Here is a 20302-nt window from a genome sequence, read left to right as displayed (position 1 = left end):
GGCAGGGGCTCAGAAATCAGTGTGTGTAAATGAGCACCCAGTGTCTCTTTAGCTCATGGAAGTCTAAAAATGGCTGATAGATGTCTTGAACCACTTCCACTCTGGAATTCTATGAGTTTTCTTTTAAAAGTTGACTCATGTCAGCAAAGTCAAGGCATCTGTATAGTACATGGTCGTCTTAATAAGAAACATTCTTTCCAGACTGAAACACAGGTAGACGTGAGGCAGATGTGCTTTGTGGGGTGGCGAATGTGGGAGCCAGCAGAGGCCTGGCATGGGGAGGTGTGGTGGCAGCCTTGTATTTTCAGGTACGGATTCAGAGATAATGTGAGCTGCAGCTTAATTTGGCACACTGCCCAGTTAGACGTAAGTTGAACTTGGGGTGAGTAAAGTTTCTCCTCCCTTCTTAGGTACAGATTCAGTTCCACCCTGTTCCCCAAGGTCCTGGCCAGCATCGCATTCCCTGAAACTGTCCTCGATTTCAGTCACCTCTCCCACTTTGAGCTGTAACTCACTTGTCCACACCCCAACTTGGTGTTTTCACTGCCTTTTGTGGAGAAGCTTCTGGAAAGTGGACTCAGTGTAGGGTCAGCAGGAACATCTGCCGTCCTTGTGATGTGAAGTGTGGTGGAGCACATTAACAGCTAGCAAGGGCAAGAGTGGATCAAGTGCAGCTTAGCAATGTCTTAATTTCCTTGAACTTACTTCCCTATTTATTTTAACAACGAGAGACAGAGGAGTTAAAATTAAGAGGAAATGGGGTACGTGTGCCTGAGGCTTCAGGATTCTGTGCCAGGCATGGCAGGACCTGGGATGAGCCCTGGTCATAGGTGTCCTTGCTTGTGGCAGAATGCTAAAAGAAGGTCAGTGTTCTTGATTTCAGGGCGAAGATTCTAGCCTAGTGATGGCGAACCTATGACACGCGTGTCAGAGGTGACACGCGAACTCATTTTTTGGGGTTGATTTTTCTTTGTTAAATGAGCTAAACCAGCCAGGGCCCCTATCACTTTTCCCTGTTCGATTCCCTCTGGCATTTATACTCCCTTCACTGTATTTTCCACAGGTGGGTCCATAAAATACGAGTAAGTGATACTGTTTCTCTAACAGACATCAATGATTTTTTTAAAGCATGGTGCTGATGGGTCATAGGACTATCTATAATAATAAAAGCATAATATGCTAATTAGACCTTCCGGATGAAGCCGAGGCTGCGAGGGCTGAGGCAAGCCGCCGTGGCTATGAGGGCCAAGCCCCTTGCACGAATTTTGTGCATTGGGCCTCTAGTTATAGAATAAAAGAGAATTGTTCCCCTCACCACCAGAAAAAAAAGCTTCCTACAAATTAAAAAGACAAGTGTTTTGAATGGCAAAGGATATAAACATGCAGGTCAGAGGAAACACAGTTGGTCAATAAAATATGAATGGATGTTCTTGCTCACTAGGAAAATCAAAGGAATGCAACTTCAAACATGATACTTTTTTTTAACCTATGACATTTGCAAACATTTATTAAAAAAAATAAGGTCAGTGAGGGAAATGGGTAGAGTTTGTGTGACATGAGGTCTTGGCTTTCTTGGCAGGTCCTCGGCATTTGTGATTTCTGAGAGCCGAGGGCACTCCCCAGAAGGTTTGCACTGTCTGAGCTCAGAGGTGGGTCTGAGGGTGCATCGCAACCACGTTGGCCAGGACAGAAACATGCCCCAACTCCAAAGCATGTTCTTATGTGAAGGGAAGTGCATGCTGAGGTGTCCTGTGGACTAGCTGGGTGTGAAAGTGCCTCCTGGCTTGTCTTTGGGTTCAGACAGTGGCCCTTTCACTATGGGTGTGCATGTATATACACATGTATATGTGTGTGCTGGGCGGACTCTGTATCTCCTCCACCCCCACCCCCCCTTTTTTTTTAAATAACTAACTCAGGATTTTAGCCTCTTCAGATGTCTTTTCCATCAACCCTGCTGGAATGGGCATCGCAGGTTCTTACTGTCTTGAAGTGGGCATGTGTCCCTGGGCAGTTTATAGGTCTTTGCTGGACTGAGAGGTGCCTTGTATACAGGGGCGCGAACTGGGTACCCTCACCAGGACTGAGATGAGCTGCATTGGTGCCATTGGAACTATCCTGAGTGTCCATTCTCATGTGCAAAATTGCAGCCTCCTGCTGTTGCAGGGGCTCTGTGTCTGTCCGAGGGCTAGGCGAGTGCCTGGGCAGTTATTCCAGACCCATGGCTGTTATTTTGAAGCAAATAAGAAAGAAATGCTGCTTTCTAACTAAATAATATTTTTCTCCTGTTCTTTTTTCTAGAGTATAATCAACATATATTTCTTACTCTGTTCTTGGCAGTGTTTTTGTTTTTCTTCTCTTCCTGGCCTTTGTCAAGTCTTTGTAATCCTGTTTTGGTTGAGTTAAGAGTTACAATTGAGGGGAGGCCAGGGGATTGTCAAGGGCGGGGGGAGGGACACATATGTAATACCCTTTGTAATACTTTAAGCAAAAAAAAAAAAAAAAAAGAGTTACAATTGAATCCTTGTGGGGATGTTTATTTTATTGGCTTTTAGATTCATTGGTTTTTAGAATTTGAATCTGTTCTGAGATTGCCAATTTGAAGATTTTAGTTCTTTGTTTGATTTTTTTTTTGTAATTAACATCTCAATACAAAGTGATAGAATTGAAACATTAAAAAATAGAATATAGGAAATCACCAATGTTTCCACATATAGAGATATAACTGTTTTCAAAAGATAGGTGAATATTCAAATACCTTATTTTTTACTGCATAACTAACATGGTTTTTACAGTAATGGAATATTTTCTTAGAAATAGCAGCTTACCTTTTTCCTTTTCTTCCTTTTTCATACTCCACTTTGTAAGCATGCTTTCTGATCTGTGTATAAATGTAACTGCATATGTACACTGAATATCACTTCATTGTTTTTGCCTGTCATTGCTGACATTTCTAAATGGATATTTTAAAAGTCCTATTAGGAGAGAAGATAGATTAAGTTTTCTCCATTTTGTTGGTTTAGTTTGAATAGAGTTCCTTCCTTGTACAGTGACATACTGGGACACGTTGGTTCGAGGTATTGTGTCAAGGTGGCATCTGTGGTAAAAACTGCTGGCCCCGCAGAACTCCTGTGGGGCCGTGTGTGGGCTGTGGACTGTCACTGTCAGTGCCCGGAGGACTGCTGACCAGCGTGGAGACCCACTGCTGCCAGGGTGCAATTCTTCTAACGTCCCTCGTCTGGTCTTGCTGAGTCCCATTGCCACTTGCTATGTGACCTGGAGCTCACTGGACTCCGTGGGCCCAGCGTGGATGGGAGATCACTGGGTTGTTCGTGAGTTAAATCAGCTGATGAGTAACTGCACTAAGTGATAGCTGTGCTATGCCTTTGGGGTTCATGTTGGCTTCCTGCTTGGGCCACCCACCTGGACCCAGGTCTCAGCAGGCTGCCCAGGGCATGGTCAATGAAACTTTGTGTCTATGTGAGCGGTTTCTGGTCTGATTGTGAGGTGTGAGTAGTTGTGTAGAATGAATTGCATGTAGAAATATTCTGAAATCTCTAATTCATTTGTTCTTCAAGTCAAGGCATTTGTTGTTGTATTCAAAATTTTGTTTTCTTACGTTATGAAGTAATATAGTTTTCCTATTGAAATATTCTGAACTTTAAAAAATTGGCTAATGTCCAGATGCTTTTCAGGCAGATTTTAGATATTATAGAATGATTATTAGACGGTCACATGAGCATCTTGATTATGACATTTTATTTTTAGCTTGTGATAATCTATATAGAACAAAACTAAACTTTATAACAAGCCACGCCCCCTGCCACACCCCTTTCCCCTCCTCACACTGTTCTGTGTGCTTGCTGATTGACCCTGGGGCCAGTCACTAGGGCTGTCACATTTGGGGGCTGCAGTTTTAATGAACATTCCTTTGTTGTGCTTTACCTATCTACTAGAGGCCTGATGCATGAAATTCATGCAAGAGTAGGCCTTCACAGCTCCGGCTGCCTCGGCCCTCGCAGCCCCGGCTTTGTTCAGAAGGTCATTCGGATGCTTGTTCTGCTGTTTTATATCTATTTTGATAGACATAAAACCCTAATATGCAAATCAACCAAACTGCAGAAGGAGCAGCGGAAGGACTGTTCACTATGACATGCACTGACCACTAGGGGGCAGACACTCAAAGCAGGAGCTGCCCCCAGCCCGCAGGCCCCAACTGGTGGCGGCTGAGGGTGGGGCCGGCGAACAGGCAGTGCCAGGCCAGCCAAGGCTGTGTGAATGGGGTCCCCAATTGCCCTGCTGGTCGCCCCGCAGATTGGCCCTGATTGCTAGCCAGGCCTAGGGTCCCTACCTGTGCACAAATTTGATGCACCGGGCCTCTAGTGTCACATAAAAGCGATGTCTTCTTTGCCATGTATCTTTAATAGTTGGGTACCTGCTCGATGATGGCTACTAGGTCCTATTCTCACAATTTATAATTAGTTATTAAAACAGACAATAATTACAGATCATGAGGAAGTGATACATGCCATGAAGGAAACAGCAGTGAGAATGGTGGGGTGAGGGGATGGTTGGGAAAGGCTGCATTAGGATAGTGTTGCAGCCAAGACCTTCAGGATGAGGCGTCACATATAAACACCAGTCTACCATGGAGAAGGAGGGGCGGCAATCCAACAGGGTATGGAAGATACTTCTAATCCTTATACCTGACCAAGAGCTTGCATCCAGAACATGTACTGACTTCCTATAAGTCTGTAAGAAGTATCATGTAGAAAATGTTCAGATGATTTGACAAGGCATGCCACAAAAGATGTCACCCATGGAGAGGTGCTTATCTTCATCGTTATCAGAGAGTGCACGTCAGACCTGCTGAGGTTCACTCTCTTACCTTTCAAAGGCTAACTGAGTGACTGAATGTACTAAGTGCGTCAAGGAGGGGCCTGGGGTCTCCTGCAGGGTGGGCCCAAGACCCAGCTGCGGGGTTCTCCTGTGACAGGATGTGTACCTATGGAAGATAGGAGGATTAGTGGATCTTAAAATCTCTCCATCTGTCACATGGGTCAGTAAGAAAGGCAAGCCAGTGAAATGCTCTGCTAGCATGCCTGTGTCCAGCACTGATTTTAGAAGGTACTCTTAGCCCAGAGCTTTGCAGGGGAGGGCGAGTGAAGGGGCGTTGTCCCCATGGGGGCATTGTCTTGTCTGCCAAAGGCTGTAACTCTGGCTGCTCCAGGAGGATGCTTCTCACAAACCCCTTACATCTCATAAACTTCTCTTACATTGTGGCCTGTAGTGACCAAATGAGCAAAGAATTTGTGAAATAATACCATTCATACCACATTCACTGCATTCTGTTCTGTTCCATTTTAGTGTTTAAAAAATGCTGCTTAAACCCACTAGATTGTTTTCCTAGTGGGTCACAACCCACAGTTTAAAAAAAAATGCTGTTTGAAATACCTCCTCATGCTGGCATTTCAGATACTCCATAATCTTCCCCATCTCTTGTCCTCACCCTATTTTTTACTACTTTGCCAAGTAAAGTTATTCCCCAAATAAAGTTCAGTTAACTCCCTGTTCTCTGAGCTCACAAACCTGTTTTCTCTCTGGGGCCTGGAAGGTACCATCTACTTCTGACTCGGCCTTGTGTGTCACCCAAGTCTTAGCTCCTTCCCACGACCCTTCCCATGAGGAGGCTGGCCTCCCTGTGTGTGGCCACTTGGCACAGAATACCTTACATTTATTTATAAATTATGAGTAACGTGATTCAGATAACACTTAACATTCTACTGCCTGACAATTGTTAATTAAATGTGAGGTTTTTTTAATCTTGTTTCTCCAAGATAAAAGGGAATGTTGCATTTGTGTCTTTTGTATCTCATGGCGCCAGCACATCCTAGACCATCTTTAAGCTGAGTGGTTGGCATGGGCTAGGCACTTGTTTTCTCTTCCACAGTGAGTGGTTATCACCTACCTGTTGGAAATAGGCAGAAAGTGCTCCTGTGTAGGGTTCTTCTTAGAGATGGATTGTTGGGGGCGGCGAGATTAGTACAGCACAAGGGTTATTCTTGAGTCTGTCACACAGGCCCTTCTTATCATCGTGAGCATGTGTGGGAATTAGTTGACACTAACAGTAATCATGTGCATTTTATGTTCAGCCATGTCAGTGGGAACAAAATTGGCTGGGAGAAGACAGGAAGCCACTCGGAGCCTCAAGCGCGGGAAGACCCAGGAGACCAAACAAAGGTAGTAGGTTCACGCCTCTCATTCTCTCGAGTCCTGGCTCTTTCAGCATGTGGTATTAGGAATTGTTTGAAAGTAAAACACTCTTTCTCTTTTTAAGTATATTGTGAGTAATACAGACATTGGCAGGGAGCTGAGAGGGGGAGGGGGGCGGATCACAGACATTGGCAGGGGGAAGGGCAATCACAGTCCTATGGGGCAGAGGAAGGAGGCTGGTGGAAATTTGACCCTGTCTGCTGGCTGCCTAGTCTGGCCAAGCACTAGAGCTGTCCAGAGCCCTGTCTCTTATAGCAGCGGTCGCTAACCTTTCGGACCTCATGGACCACGGGTTGGCAACCGCAAACTTACAGGATCTTTGTGGGGATTAAGTGAGAAAGCATTGTGATGTCTACAGTAAAAATGAAAATAAACTACATTTCTCTTCTCCCCTTTTCTGCTTCTAGCTATTAATGGTGATATATAGAAGTATCTTTTTAACTGCAAAGCCACATCTGTTCCTATAGGCAATCACTTAGATGACAAGGTCTCTGGCTGGAAAAAGCTTGTTTACATACAAGGTGACAAAATATCAGAAATCCACTTAAAACTCAGAAATACTGTCACCGTGGAATGATTGTCCTATAAATAAGCTTCATGGATGCTTCTTGTTTACAAGCACTTTCCAGTGTGTCTGCATCCTGTGAAACGGGGCCTGTGGGAAACACTCGGAGGTTTCCAGGCATTGCTCTTCTTACGAATAAGTGTGGCGCTTTGTGTTTTAAGGGGTAAAATTCAGCACTTAATTACATACCATTGTAAAGAATGCATTATTTTTTTTTTCATAACAGAAAAATATATATCTAAGGTGACATAGAATCAAACAATAAGCAGTATTATTTCCAACATTTATTGTGAGAAAGAAAAAAATAATTTATTGTACAAATAATAATTGCTCTTGATAAATAATTCAGACTTTGCCAAAGTTTATAAAGAGAAAACTAAGAGCCCCCTCTGCCTTCCCTTCCCTTGGTCCCACTGCCTTGCGATGCTCTACTCTCATTCCTATTTATTTATACACATTCCTTATTTTGGCAGGTGATTTTTACAGTCTGGGGAGTTTTCAACTAATAATATACCAGGCACAGATTTCTGTGTCAGTATATATAGATATGACTCACCCATTTTAGTGGAATTAGCTTGTTTTTTGCTTTAATTTTTCATAAACACCTTCCTGTGTGTAATTAATTTGGGGCTTTATAATGATCAAACCATTTGGGCTTTTGATTATTCTTTAGATACCAGCTGTGCTGGTGAAGAACAGAGCTGAGTCAGGCCTAGATTTGAGTCCTAGTTCCCAAGTCACTGGTCACATAGCCATGGGTAAATGACATGCTCTCTCTGAGCATTAGTTTCCTCATCTGTAGAGAGGACCATGCCTACTTGGTGTTAGGCAGAGTCTGCAAGGAAAGTGTAAACAGAAATTCGCCACATGGGTTAGCAAGCCCAGAAAGCTACTGTCTCCCCACAGGGCACTCAAGGGAAAAGCTATGGTGCCCCCACCCCTCACCCCCAAACACAGGCAGGTGGGCATCCACTCACCTCTCCCTCTGTCCACACAGGGGTGGGTCAGTGCTCCCTTGTCTTCCGGTGGTGAAGGTGTTAATTGTGTCTCTAGACAGGACTCTGTGTCACAGGTGGACAGACAGCATGGCGTGACCCTGTTTTCCTCTTTCACCCATTGCTCTGTAGGTAGAAGGTTCGTCCACTGCCTCTTCAGGCAGCCAGCTTGCTGAAGGAAAGGGAAGCCAGATTGGCACTGTCCAGCCAATTCCATGCCTCCTCTCCATGCCCACCAGGAACCACATGGACATCACCACCCCTCCTCTGCCCCCTGTTGCACCCGAGGTGCTGAGAGTAGCCGAGCATCGTCACAAGAAGGGGCTGATGTACCCGTACATCTTCCACGTCCTGACAAAGGTATGTGCGGTGGTCACTCCTGGGGTATGGCTGCTTGCTTTGGAACTGTTTTTCTATCTTATACATTTTTTGAAACAGAATTCATTTTCCCCTTTCTAAACTTTGAGTAAAAATAACAAAAATGTATACTTGTAAATACAATAAAAGAACTTGGGAAAAGTCTCATTTTCTCCTTCAATGTAGTATAAAATATTTCTGAAACTTCTAATTAATAACACATCACATTATTTTCTGACTTGTAATTTTATTCTCTATTTCTAATTTCAAAATTTCTTACACTGCATTTGTGCCATAATGTCAGGTTTAATTCCAATGTCGAATATGGTTATCAGCCCCAGAAATGCCCCCTTGTGTGGGTGGCTGAGAGGACTTTGTGTATTTTGACTTGTTCTTCCATCTCATTGAGTATGATTTTTAAAGCACTTCTAGCAAAAAATGGAATACAGGGGTTGTAACATAATCATAGTAAGAAAATGCAATTTATCTTTTTACATAGTGTAATAATTTCACGTTGTTAGTCTTATTAAATGCATGCTTAAATAGTTATTCAGTGTGACATTAATTGGTTTTGATTCTTGGTGTCTTGAATGGATCTATGTGTATTTAAATTTCTTCAATGATTTGTAGTCTTTATCTTGGTACTTATTATCACAGACTCATAGTTTAACAAGTTATCTTGGTGACCAGACTTTTCATGCAGAGTTGGTTTATTACTATATGTGTTTTTAATGTTTTCATCAGCATCTATACCACCCTGTATAATCAGACTTTTTTCTTTCTATTTTCTGCAATCCATCTGTGGTTTGTAGAAGGGAGGCAGCGAATGCAAAAGTTACTCCTGTTCCACAGCACCCCCAGCTGGGCTTCGATTGTTAACTAATTCAACATTGCTTACGTTTATAAGCCGAAGACTATTTAGACCAGTACTATTTACTCAACTCTTTTAATTTATTTTTAAATTGTAATTACCTCTAAATCTCAGCTATTATTTGATATGGGTATCCGTGTATTAAGTATCACTTTTGAAATTGTGATTGTAAAGTAAACATTTTATTTTTCAGGTTCAACATAAGTTGTAAGGGTAAGTGAAAAGTTACTGTTGATGGATAAGTATTTTGCTAAGTTAAAGGGACCAAGGTTTTCAGAAGATTGTGCCCTTTCCCCCTGGTGTTGTTTGGGATATGAAGTCCCCGGGCCCTGCTGTGTGTGCCCTGCCACGCTGGTGGGTATGGCTGGGCGATCTGTTAGAACAATATGAGTGCTGCAAACTGCTCATCTTCATTACTCACTGATTTCAAGGGCAAATTTTGATAAAAATGATTGTGGTTAAGAAAAGTAAACTTGACTGTCTTTTCTGATTTTAAAATGTCACCTAAAATTTTTCAGTGTATTAGGGAAAAGTTTAGACTGGAAGGCCTGCTGCTTTCAGTGAGCTCACACCTCTGTTACCAAGTTGTCTACGCGGAGGCCATCTCACTGTGATGAAGCTTTGTAGGAATGTAGAGTTTCAAAACCTCATCGTATTGAGGGAATTGGTACTCCCTAGGTGAGAGTGCTCGCCATGCTAGCATATGAAGGTTCTGAGGGTCAGGAGAAAGACCAGTTCTGAAGTTAAATGTGTGTGAAAGAAACAGCAACTGTTATGAAATTATTATTAAAAGAGATATATGAATAAATTTAGTAGACATTGAAGGTCATAAATATATTTTTCTGTTATAAATATATGTAAATAAAATTCCTTGCAAAATCTCTTGATGTACCTCAATGCCATAAAATATCCAGGGCTGGACCACAGAGTTTTTGCTTATGATCACAGTAGTCATTTGTCTCCTGGAGGCATGGCCCTGCCCCGCTGGCCTGGGACCGTGAACAGAACGGGCGCCCTTCATGTTCTATCCCAGCAGCTGTCATGCCCCCTCACCCAGTGAGATATGTCTTTCAAGTACCGGCTGCACTAGGGTGGAGGCCTGCTACATGCCGAAAACTTTACAAATAAACAGCATTACAGAGAGTTCTATGTGGTAATTTTTAATGGAAGAAATTGGTAAAGAAAAATTGACCATTTTATATTCAGGATACTAGTTTCTTGGATTTCATGTAGGTCATTAAAAATTACGAATTCCATTACATATGACCATCCTGACTCAAATAAAATTTGCAAGTTCTCAGCATTTTCTATCCTATTTGCCATCTGATGTTTTCTGTCTAGATTGTTTCAAAGACTTTGGGATCAGTCATGTGGTTTTCTTTTGTTGTTGGTTCTAGATTGAAAATAAAACCATGTAGATTTTATTTTGACTCTTTGAGCATATGTTTTGGCTACAACCTACTAAATGAACTCTCCCTAAAAATCTTGATGTAGACAAGTTGTGAAGTAACTGATTTGGAATAGAATTGCAATGTCATTAACTGGAGATAATACAGTATATTTCTTTGAGTTTATTGTAAATTCAACATGAAAAATGTGCAATATTATTCTGCTTTCTTCCATGCAAAGGGTGAAATCAAAATTGCTGTTTCTATTGAAGATGAAGCCAGCAAAGACCTGCCTCCCGCCGCCCTGCTCTATAGGCCAGTTCGTCAGTATGTTTACGGAGTCCTGTTTAGCTTGGCAGAAAGCAGAAAGAAAACTGAGAGACTTGCTTTTAGAAAGAACAGACTTCCACCAGAATGTATGTACTGTAAAATCCATTGTTTGTTTTCCTCGGTTCCTCATAATCTCATGTGCATTTTCTAAAGCCTTAGAAGGATCATGACTGAGATCACCCTGCGTGCCCCCTCGCAGCGAAGGTGGGCTTCATTTGGGCTCTTAGGAAAGGAGGACAGCCACCAGCTTTTTCTCTCAGTAACATCCCAGTAATAGTGGTTATTTGGTAAAATGTTAAAACTGTAGGTTATGCCTTAAACTGATCTTCAGATGGCCCTGACAGTCACTGTCCTGCTGTGGTTAGCGTGTCTCAAGCAGGGTGACGGCAGGGTCTGCTATGCAGAGGTCAGTGTTCCTGGGAGGTCCCACCAGCTGTGTGCTCACCACTTTGTGTGGTTGATGTGTTGCTCACGTAGCCCCGATACCAAAGGGCACATGTGTGTGATGGTTTCCCTCAGATCCCAGCTGATCCACTCTGGGGTGGAGGGAGAAGTACAAAGACAAAAAGTATTATTTCAAACATTGGCAAACATTGAGGTCAAAGCAGTTTCCATCTTCTAGTAAAAGTGCCTTTTTGTTCTAGGTAATATTATCTAATAGCAAATACAAAAGTCATTGTATATTTAGTAGGCAATATAGAAAAGTTTTCCAAAATTTATAGTCTGATATAAGAATATTATGAACTGTGAAGTTGTAGACTACAGTCTTGTCCGCCTACTAAGGAGAAGTAGTGACCTGCATGGGGCCAGGTCAGTGCAGACCTGGGGGATGGGTGCAGCTGACCCCCTCAGGGACGGGTGTACGAGTGGGGCTTACCTTTGGAATTTAACCACAGAGATTCTAGCAATGCTGAAAACTCAGGTCCATAGATTCTTAACTTGTCCTTTTTACTATGACAAAGTTATGATTTCTGTAAGCCTTTAAAAGGAAGCATCTGGCTGTCACTACCCCTGCTTGAGGACAGCTGTGCTGAGAGTGGTGCTGGGCTGTTTGTGCGACTGTAGCTGGAAAAGGTGGTGCAGACCCCAAAGGGCCGCCTCTAGCTGCCTCGGTCAGGGCCAGTTTGTCAGCGGGCACGCTTTGTAGAGGCCCAGTATGCTCCTGATGTACATTTTCTCACCTTGTACATACTCTTACTTTTTCCTTGCATCATGATTCATATGCTCAGAAAAGAAGGACCTTTCTTACTTTGCACAGGGTTGGTCAGTTTTCCGTGCTGGCCTACCCAGGCCACCTGGCTCTGCAGCTGTGAAACCCTTCCCTCCCCCTTTGGTTCTTCGCTGGGCCTAGAATGCATGTGCTACACAGAACCGTGCAGGACTTCCTGCCATGTCCTCAGCACTATCACCATTTTGGTTTTCATGGTGAAAAGCTATTCTTATTTTTATTTGTGTGTTCCAGGAACATAGTTCTTTATACAACAGAATTCTCAGCCGTTTTTAGTGATCTCAACCTGGGGTCCCTCAGGTGAATTCCAGGGCAGCTCCGCTTTGCAGTGTTCACAGCAGCCTGAATGTGGGTGGTGTGCTCCATTCACACCCTCAGCAGTGGGCAGTGTGAGTCCTTCGCATCTGCTTTGTCCTTGCCCTCCAGTTCAGGAAGTTCTGTGTCGCAGTGAGCTGCAGGTACTCTCAGGAAATGAGTCTTAATCTCTTCTGCCGTGCTGCAGGTCTGCAGTTTAAAAATACTGGAATGCACAGCTAGCAACATGCAGCGTGCTCCCTCCCTCCTCGTCAGTTCTTTTGTACCTGGTGTTGCAGGTGTCCTGCTGGCCTGGGAGAGGCTGTCCTGTTAGCAGACAGTAGGGGAAGCAAAGGGCAGGGGTAGGAATTCACTAATGGACTGGCATCCTCTGAGCATAAGCAAGAGAGAGGCAGTTTGTAGTGAAGGACTGAGTGTGTAGACTACACCGCAGGGCCCAGCGCTATCTCACAGAGAAATGCCAGGTCAGCTTGCCGGCAGCAGGCCAGCTCTCTAGCAGGGGCAGGAGGGCCTTGGAATGGAGTGATCAGAGAAGAAGGGAGATGGGTGATATGCTTGGGAAGACTCAGATGGGCTCTGTGAGACTCTAGATCGGGTGGGAGAGGCACCGGGGGATGCAAAGGAAAGGAAGAGGAAGGCATGCCAGCATTCCTCTTCAGACATGGCCGAGATGAGTGGAAGAGGCCTTAGCTTCAGAGACAACTCAGTAGGCATCTCTCTTTCCTTTCCTTCTCGGTACCACTCCCCATCCCACTCCTCTGATTTGTTTTTAAGTACAGGATATAGAGTCATTTGTTATTGTTGTGTTACTTTTGGCCAATGGGAAGTATTGAGTGGGGAAAGAAGATGAATTTAGCAGAGAGAATAGAAGGAGTGATGTTAGGGTTAGTTGGGAAGGGGGAGTGGGGTACTCGGGCTACCTTTCTTGTGAAGGCAAGAACTGACTGAAATATGTCTGGTTTGGTTTGGGAAAGGGAGCCAGCTGTTACAAGGAAAAGGGCCTGGACTTAGGGGTGACACTGGAATGGGGTGTTCCTCCATCACAGAGAAGGGCCAAGGCGCTGAATGGCCAAGTGCAGTTCAACATTTAATACTTCTTAAATGGCACGTTGGATATATGTTTGTTAATGCTGTGTATCCCTCTCCTTGGGGAGTGTCCAGCAGCAGTAAAAAAAGTGAATGAGTAACTGATGCAAATACAGGGCTTGTTGGAATGGAGACCCAAAGTGTAGGGTATTGAGAACGACGTGCGTGTGTGACAGTGCATAGTCACCAAGGGTCTGGCAAAGGTCAGCTAGACACAGTGCAGTTTTTTCTGCTCAGGTGACAGGAACATGGGTTTTGACTTTTCTGTGGGCAAGGAGGACCCATTGAAGTTTGGGAAAGAGTGATATTTCTTTTTAGAAAGATGGGTTGGATAGGGACTGTGGCAGAGAGAAAACCTTGAAATGGGAAAGAAAGGCTGGTTTCGATGCCCCCTCTCTAGACAAAGCTGAATTAGCCTCTGGAACTTGAATGTTATCTAGAGAAATGTATTATTAAAGTGCTTTTACAAATAAAAATTTACCTCTGGAAAGATGTGTAAATTTGACCTGTGAATTTGCAAGTTGAGAGACCTTTTAGCTTATAAGTTTGGTGAGTGAAACATTCACAAGTGGCTTTAGAATCGTGGTCTCTTGGTGGAGCTGATAATATTGAACTTCTTTCATGCATTCGTTATGTTAATAAGGGGAAAACAGCCTGCAGAAAAGGCTTATATAGAGTAATACACACCCACCAATCTCATAAACTAGAATGCCAAGTCTCCACGTGGTTGAATTTTGTCCATGGAATCTTCTGTGAGTATTGAGCCTGTCACTCTGCAACCCTCTGTCCTCTTTAGCAGTGTTAAGATTGCTTCCTAGGACTCTTCATTAGGTTCCAGCTGGCTCTAAACACTGATTCTGATGATGCCACGGCTTTAGGTGTCCATGCCTGGAACAGCTAAGTGACTACACATTTTATGTTCTTACGGAGAAAATGCCATAAGCTTCTTGGCACTCTGGATGAGAGGGGAAAATGACAGTGTCTGGTTGTGCTGAAAGAGGTTGACCTTGAACAATTTCTGGGGAGTTTTTGGTTGACAAGATTTCAAAGATGAGTCTGTTAAAATCTTGTTTTACCTGCGATCATTCTTAGGTGAAATGAAGTCAGTGGGACTTTGCGGAAGATTCATAAACCATGTAAAAGTGCGCCATGGGGTCTTGGGACAGATATGCTCCTCAAATACCTGCTGGCTTTGCCGTCCACTTTGGTGTCTGGTAGCCAAAATCATGCTATGTGGGTTCCAGTGAATCTGCCTACTCACATGGGGGATGCAGCCACGTTTGAAAATGAGGGCTTTGATCTAATACAGCTCAGAACGCTGTTCATGCAGGTGCGTGTTGCTGTGTGGCCACTGTGACAGGCGTTTCCATGGAGGGTTGTCATCAGAAAGAATTCGTTAAAGGGCATATTGAGTCTGAAGGGTTGTTTAAAAATATTTAACTCTTACTAAATTTAAGACATATGTCCTTATGATTAATTGATCATAATCTATAATGAATTTTTGTGTGATTTATCAATGTTTCACTTTAAAGTCATTATATGGCTAATGTAGTTTATGTACAATCAGATCCTTACAAAATTATAGCCTTTGAAAATCATATTGTATTGCATGCTGGCAGATTATTTTCTATTGCTCTCTGTCCATCCCTAGGTTCTTTAATATTGCTTTCAAGGAATACTTCAGAATATGTGTTTGTAATGGCAGTATGCTACCCAAGTCACTTTTGTGGAATTCCATGTCCCACTAGTGGGGCCAGCAAAAGACTCTTGACCCCACACAAGCAGATTTGCCCACATGTGCTGGGTGGTGGCAGTGACAGCTGGAGGTGGCAGCTGTATGGTGGCAGTGGAGGATTTGGGACCAGGAAGCTGCTTCTAGAGCTGCTAGAATAAAGGCTGTCTGGAGACAGATATGGTCTCAGCCAGACCTGGCCTACAGGCCTTTTGTATGTGAAATCAGGTGAGGGAGCTGCTTCTAAGACATGCTCCTGCCCTGGAGGCAGCTCTGGCCTTTGCTGCCCTGTGGCTCTTTTTCTAGGGGCACTACTCGGCCTCTGGGCTCGGGTTCCCAGCATGCTCCCCAAGGGTGAATGGAAGGGACCAGAAGAAAGGGCTCAGGCTCTAAAAAGATGGGAGGACAGCTCGGCAGGTGTTGCTCAGTGGTTGAGCATCCACTCATGAAACAAGAGGTCACTGTTTGATTTCCGCCAGGGCACATACACGGGTTGCTGGCTTAATTCCCAGTATAGGGGGTGTGCAGGAGGCAGCCGATGGATGATTCTCTCTCATCACTGATTTTCTATTTTTCCCTCTCCCTTCCGCTCTCTCTAAAAAATTAATTAAAACATTAAATAAATAAAAAGACAGCAGGACAATGAGTTGCCTCAGCTATCATAGAAGAATTAAAAATCAGGAAATAAAGCTCAGGGAGTTGCACATTTTAAAATTATTGTCCTCTTTATAAAACTGACATTTTTGTTTGTAATAGGTCTCCCCAGTACCTCAAAATTAAGTAAGTAAAAGAAACAGACTTGTAGACAGTAGGGGACATAAATTATAAACATGAGGTGAATTTATATTAATAGGAAGCAAGTTCAAATATGAGTACTATTCTTATAAAGGATTGCTCCATATTTATTCTTTACTTTTTAAACTATCAAGAAAAGCCAAAGAGAACATTGGTTTTTCCTTTTTTTTGCTTTGAAAATTTTGTGTCAAATAATTGGGACTGCTGTTAAAAATAATTAAATTTGTACACTGTGGATTGTATTACAAACAGTACTTCAATATGACCACTAGTAGTGTACTTTTTAAAATATATATGAAGATTGCTTATATCTGTTCATCTGAATTTCTTTATTCCACAAAGCTTTCTAGAATTAGCATTAGTGAACTGCCTCCTCTTCTCAGAACTTTGAACAGCTGCGCTCCAGAGACATAGGAAGGCGACCTGACTCAGAGGGCACTCTTGGATTAATATTTACGTCAAGCCCTTGAACTTGAGTTTATAATATACTAGGAATGATATTACTAGGGAAAGGAAAGACTAGAATAGCATTTACTATGTGTCTCAAACACCATGTTCGTCCCTGTACCCGGTGGTCTACTGCACATGTATATTTTTATGGACAGAGGGCAGCCCTTAGCTTCAGACATAGAAAACTTGAAGGGAAAAAATCAGTCTTTTACCCCTGAGAGTCATGGAGGTGTGTGCACAGAGGTGTTGTCAGCATAAGGAGATGTAGAGCCATCTGGGCCTCCACCTGCGGAAGTTAACCGGCACTTTTCCCAGTAGGAGGAAAGGAGCTGAGCTGTCATTGAACCGATGTTTTTGTTTCTGCCCTGATATGACGGAACTGGAGTTTGTTTTTTATTTCTTTGTGTGGTGTGGCTTTTTTACCATAACCCCAGGAAAGCTCAGCAAGTAAAAGCCTCCACCCCAAATACACAAAGCATGCACAGACACACCATGTGTGCACACATGCACACAGACACAGACCAAAGATCCAGGTGGTCGCAGTCTTGGAAGTCCTCTGTCCCCTCCTTTTTCTCTCACCTGTAACCACTTTGTGTACCGGCCAAACTGTCATTCCTTAGCCCCCAGCCGGCACTGGTGTTGGTCACAGTGTCCTGGCACTGAGTTTAGAGACATTCTTCGTTATGTTGCCCTATAGGCAGCTCCTACAAGTCAGCTGGAATTGGCTTACAAAATGGAACATGTTCGTTATTTCTGGTCTGGAACGGATCTCAAAATCAGCATCATAACAGATTTTCCAAGGTAGAGGATGACTAATGTCTGGAGGTAAACATTTACTAAGAGGTGAAGTATAACAGTGTGTTATCTACTGAAATTGTATTTGGAAGAGGTACTTTCCATAATGAAAGTACGTTATAAATTTAGCTTCTGGTAGCAAGAAGACGAGTTGTTTCGAATGTAAAAATTCAATTTAGTGTAAGGTAAGGAAGATGATCTAACATTGTTTTTTACATAGCCTACTTCTTGCAGTTGTCAGCTTTTCTGTCAGTAGTAAAGATAAGATGAAGCTTTGTTTACGATGACATAAGATTTTCATGGCCAGCAGCTGGATCAGCCGACTGTTCTGCTTTAACAAGGCAGCATGAACCTGTCTTTCTAAAGTGGCGCCATCACACCACAGTGCTCTTGGCTAAGGCCCAGAATGTGCTCAGGGTGTTCTTGAAATCCATTGCCCAGTTCCATCCAGAGAATCCCTGCATACCCAGTGGTTTTGTAGAAATGATAAGAGCCCAGATGACTTGTTAGCTGGCCCCTTTGCATCTGCTTGTTTCTGTGAGCTGCCCTCCCTCCTGAACAGCAGTGCCTCAGGAAGAGGCCAGGAGCCGGAGGGGAGGAGGTGCTGTGTGTGCCAGCCACCCTGTGTTGGCATCTTGGAAAGCAGAGGCCGCCACATGTCAACCCCAAAATGGGATGTTCCTTGGAATTCATTAATCTATAAAATACCAATCTTCAGTTAGTTAATCTAATGTACTGAGCCAGTTATTACCACATAACAAGGGTGTAAGGTGCCCTTGTGTTTCTTCTTTGGGGTCTTGTTGCAGAGTGAGTCATTGACCCTTTTGTCATTCCTGGTTCCAGGATTGAGGGTGGGGTGACAGGGAAGTTGGTGAGAGGCCCAGCTCAGAATTTAAGGAAACCCGCATTCTCACATGGGCACATGGGAGTTGGTGCCCCATCCCTGGGTGCCTCACCTGCCTCACCCACGTTTTGGCTCTGTCTGGTAATTGGCCAAAGGTTCCACAGCTATTAAGTGGTGGTATACACAAAAGATCTCTAAATGTTGAGTTGTTTAAAAACAGATACACACGTGTTAAAAATAAAGCAAGCCAGGAAAAGCTTTACTTTGGAACAAAGCTTTGTGTTATTGCACATTTATTTTGTCTGATAAAGACATGTATTTCCGAAATTAGATTTGAGCCATTCTTGTCATGAATAGTGTAGCTAGGCAACAAAAATGCATAGAAGGATGAGAGAACATTAATACATCTGATACCTTCTTCACAGTTGCAGTCTCCCCGCCCCATCCCATGCTCCTGGCGGGCACTGACTGCATGTTCCCGCGAGGATTGGTCAGGCCTTTCACAAGCATCAGCCACGGTCCTGGGTGCTAGTGTGTAGAGAGGCTCACCTTTAGCCACTGCGGGGGGGGCGGGGGGGGGGGGGGATCTGAGCACACAGCTTCATGCCAGGGAAATGCAGGCAAACTTCGGTCCCTCAGAGCTAGTGTGGACAGCTGTCCAGGGCAACTTCAGAGAAGCCTCAAGGGAAACAGCCACTTGTAAGAGGCATCTCCAACCCCCACTTACCTTTGATGTAGGACTTGGAACATAAAGTAGGTAGAGGTGTAAGCATTCTGAATGTAAGAATGAAAATCCTCCACCAAAAATTCACTTCTAGAATGAAAACGACATAAAATAATAAAATGATGCTGAAAAATTAATAAAGAGAGACAAGAGCAAAGCTGACGAAAGGGAAGGAAGTGAATGAATGAAGATAGGTTTAATATGGATGCCTCTTGAGAAAACTCGAAGGAGACTTCTGGCACTATATTCCGAGGTTTTTAAGATTTAGGAAATTCATGCTTTGTGTGCGTATGTGTTTTGGGGGAGGAGTGAGAGAGCCAAATTAACTAGTTGTTCAACCATAGATAAAATCTAATCAATTCCTTTAAATAAATTTTTGCCACCAAAATGAAGGTATTACTTAGAAAAAAAATAGATTTGTGCATTTTATTCTTTTTTGGCATGAAAATGAATTTTGTGGTGTAACCTAATAGAAACTGGTGAATGGCTTATTTTGTAGGGCCACATTCTGCTTGTGGGATATTGCAGGACTGCGGGGAAGGGGTGGCTAGATTGTGAGTCCGAGGACAGGGTCTGTTGGATGCTGGGAGGTTACTGGGTTTGTGTCTGGCACCTAAAAATATTGATGAACACAAAAATGCATATACTTTAATACATGTGTATCCCTGTTTTGACTTGATGGACTTTAAAATAAGCATTTTAAGTTTTAACATTTAAACATGAAGATATTAAAATGTAAATGAATGGGCCAAAACAGTAACTCTTTTGTAAGAGGAAAATTTTCTGGAACTACCTTGACTTGCACCCCTGTTCAGGGTGTGGCCCAGCACTTCTCTGCAGCATGGCCTCCACGTGGCTGCCTGGGGCGGATGCGCTCAGCTTGCTTTCCCGGTGCTCACTCAGTGCGTGTGTCCAAGTACCAGACTCCTGGTGCTCTCCTGACCTCTGACAAGATTCTTTCTCGCCTTACTCTGGTTAGACTTGGGATGGAGCTAGAGATGACCCGTTAATTATTTAACTTTATCAGGATTTGGATTTCTTGGTCTCTCAGCTGCTACAAGCATTACTTTAGGGAAAATGAGCCACGGTGGGGTACTGTTACTTGGAAAGAATTGAGGTGTGAAAGATCTCATTAGATGGAATCATAGTGCCGTCCTGGCTTCCATGTTGGCCGCTGGCAGCTCACTGGGCTCTGCTTTAGTTCTGATACTTAATGTCCCTTACAAAATGCACACCCAAACTTTACCGTTGATTGTTAAGTCATAACACATTGCTCTGCAGTTGGCCTTGTCTTCATTGTATTCCCGCCATAGTTTTCCTTTCCTTTACTTGGAAATTATGTGGAAGAATGTACATATTTGTGTGTTTTAAGAATTAATGACATTAATAGTGGTAAAACAACTGTGGATAAAAGTCATTGTTTTGTGTTATATCAACTTAGAACGTCTTGCTTTTTTTGGAGTGAAAATGGAGCATTTTACACTGTCTTTAGTCTTGTTGAATAGAATTACTGCATACTGGTGTCACCTTGGATTTCTTAACATGAACTATTGCTTC

The 20302-nt window shown here is 43.3% G+C and overlaps 1 protein-coding gene across 3 annotated transcripts in view; it reads left to right on the top strand.

The window, feature by feature from the left end:
• Positions 1 to 20302, top strand: part of FAM120A (family with sequence similarity 120 member A) — a 113222-nt gene that overhangs the window by 59486 nt on the left and 33434 nt on the right. For all 3 annotated transcript variants that reach the window (XM_070400875.1, XM_070400874.1, XM_070400876.1), the window contains exons 8-10: positions 6150 to 6237; positions 7963 to 8190; positions 10688 to 10862. In XM_070400875.1, the coding sequence (XP_070256976.1) occupies positions 6150 to 6237; positions 7963 to 8190; positions 10688 to 10862 (491 nt within the window). The remainder of the gene's footprint in view (positions 1 to 6149; positions 6238 to 7962; positions 8191 to 10687; positions 10863 to 20302) is intronic.

This window comes from Myotis yumanensis, unplaced genomic scaffold, assembly GCF_028538775.1.
Source record: "Myotis yumanensis isolate MYYU_CA2020_CCGP unplaced genomic scaffold, mMyoYum1.0.hap1 SCAF_21, whole genome shotgun sequence".
NCBI classification, from domain to species: domain Eukaryota; kingdom Metazoa; phylum Chordata; class Mammalia; order Chiroptera; family Vespertilionidae; genus Myotis; species Myotis yumanensis.
The sequence above is the reverse complement of the archived record's forward strand: the minus strand, read 5'-3'. Positions and strand labels throughout refer to the sequence as shown.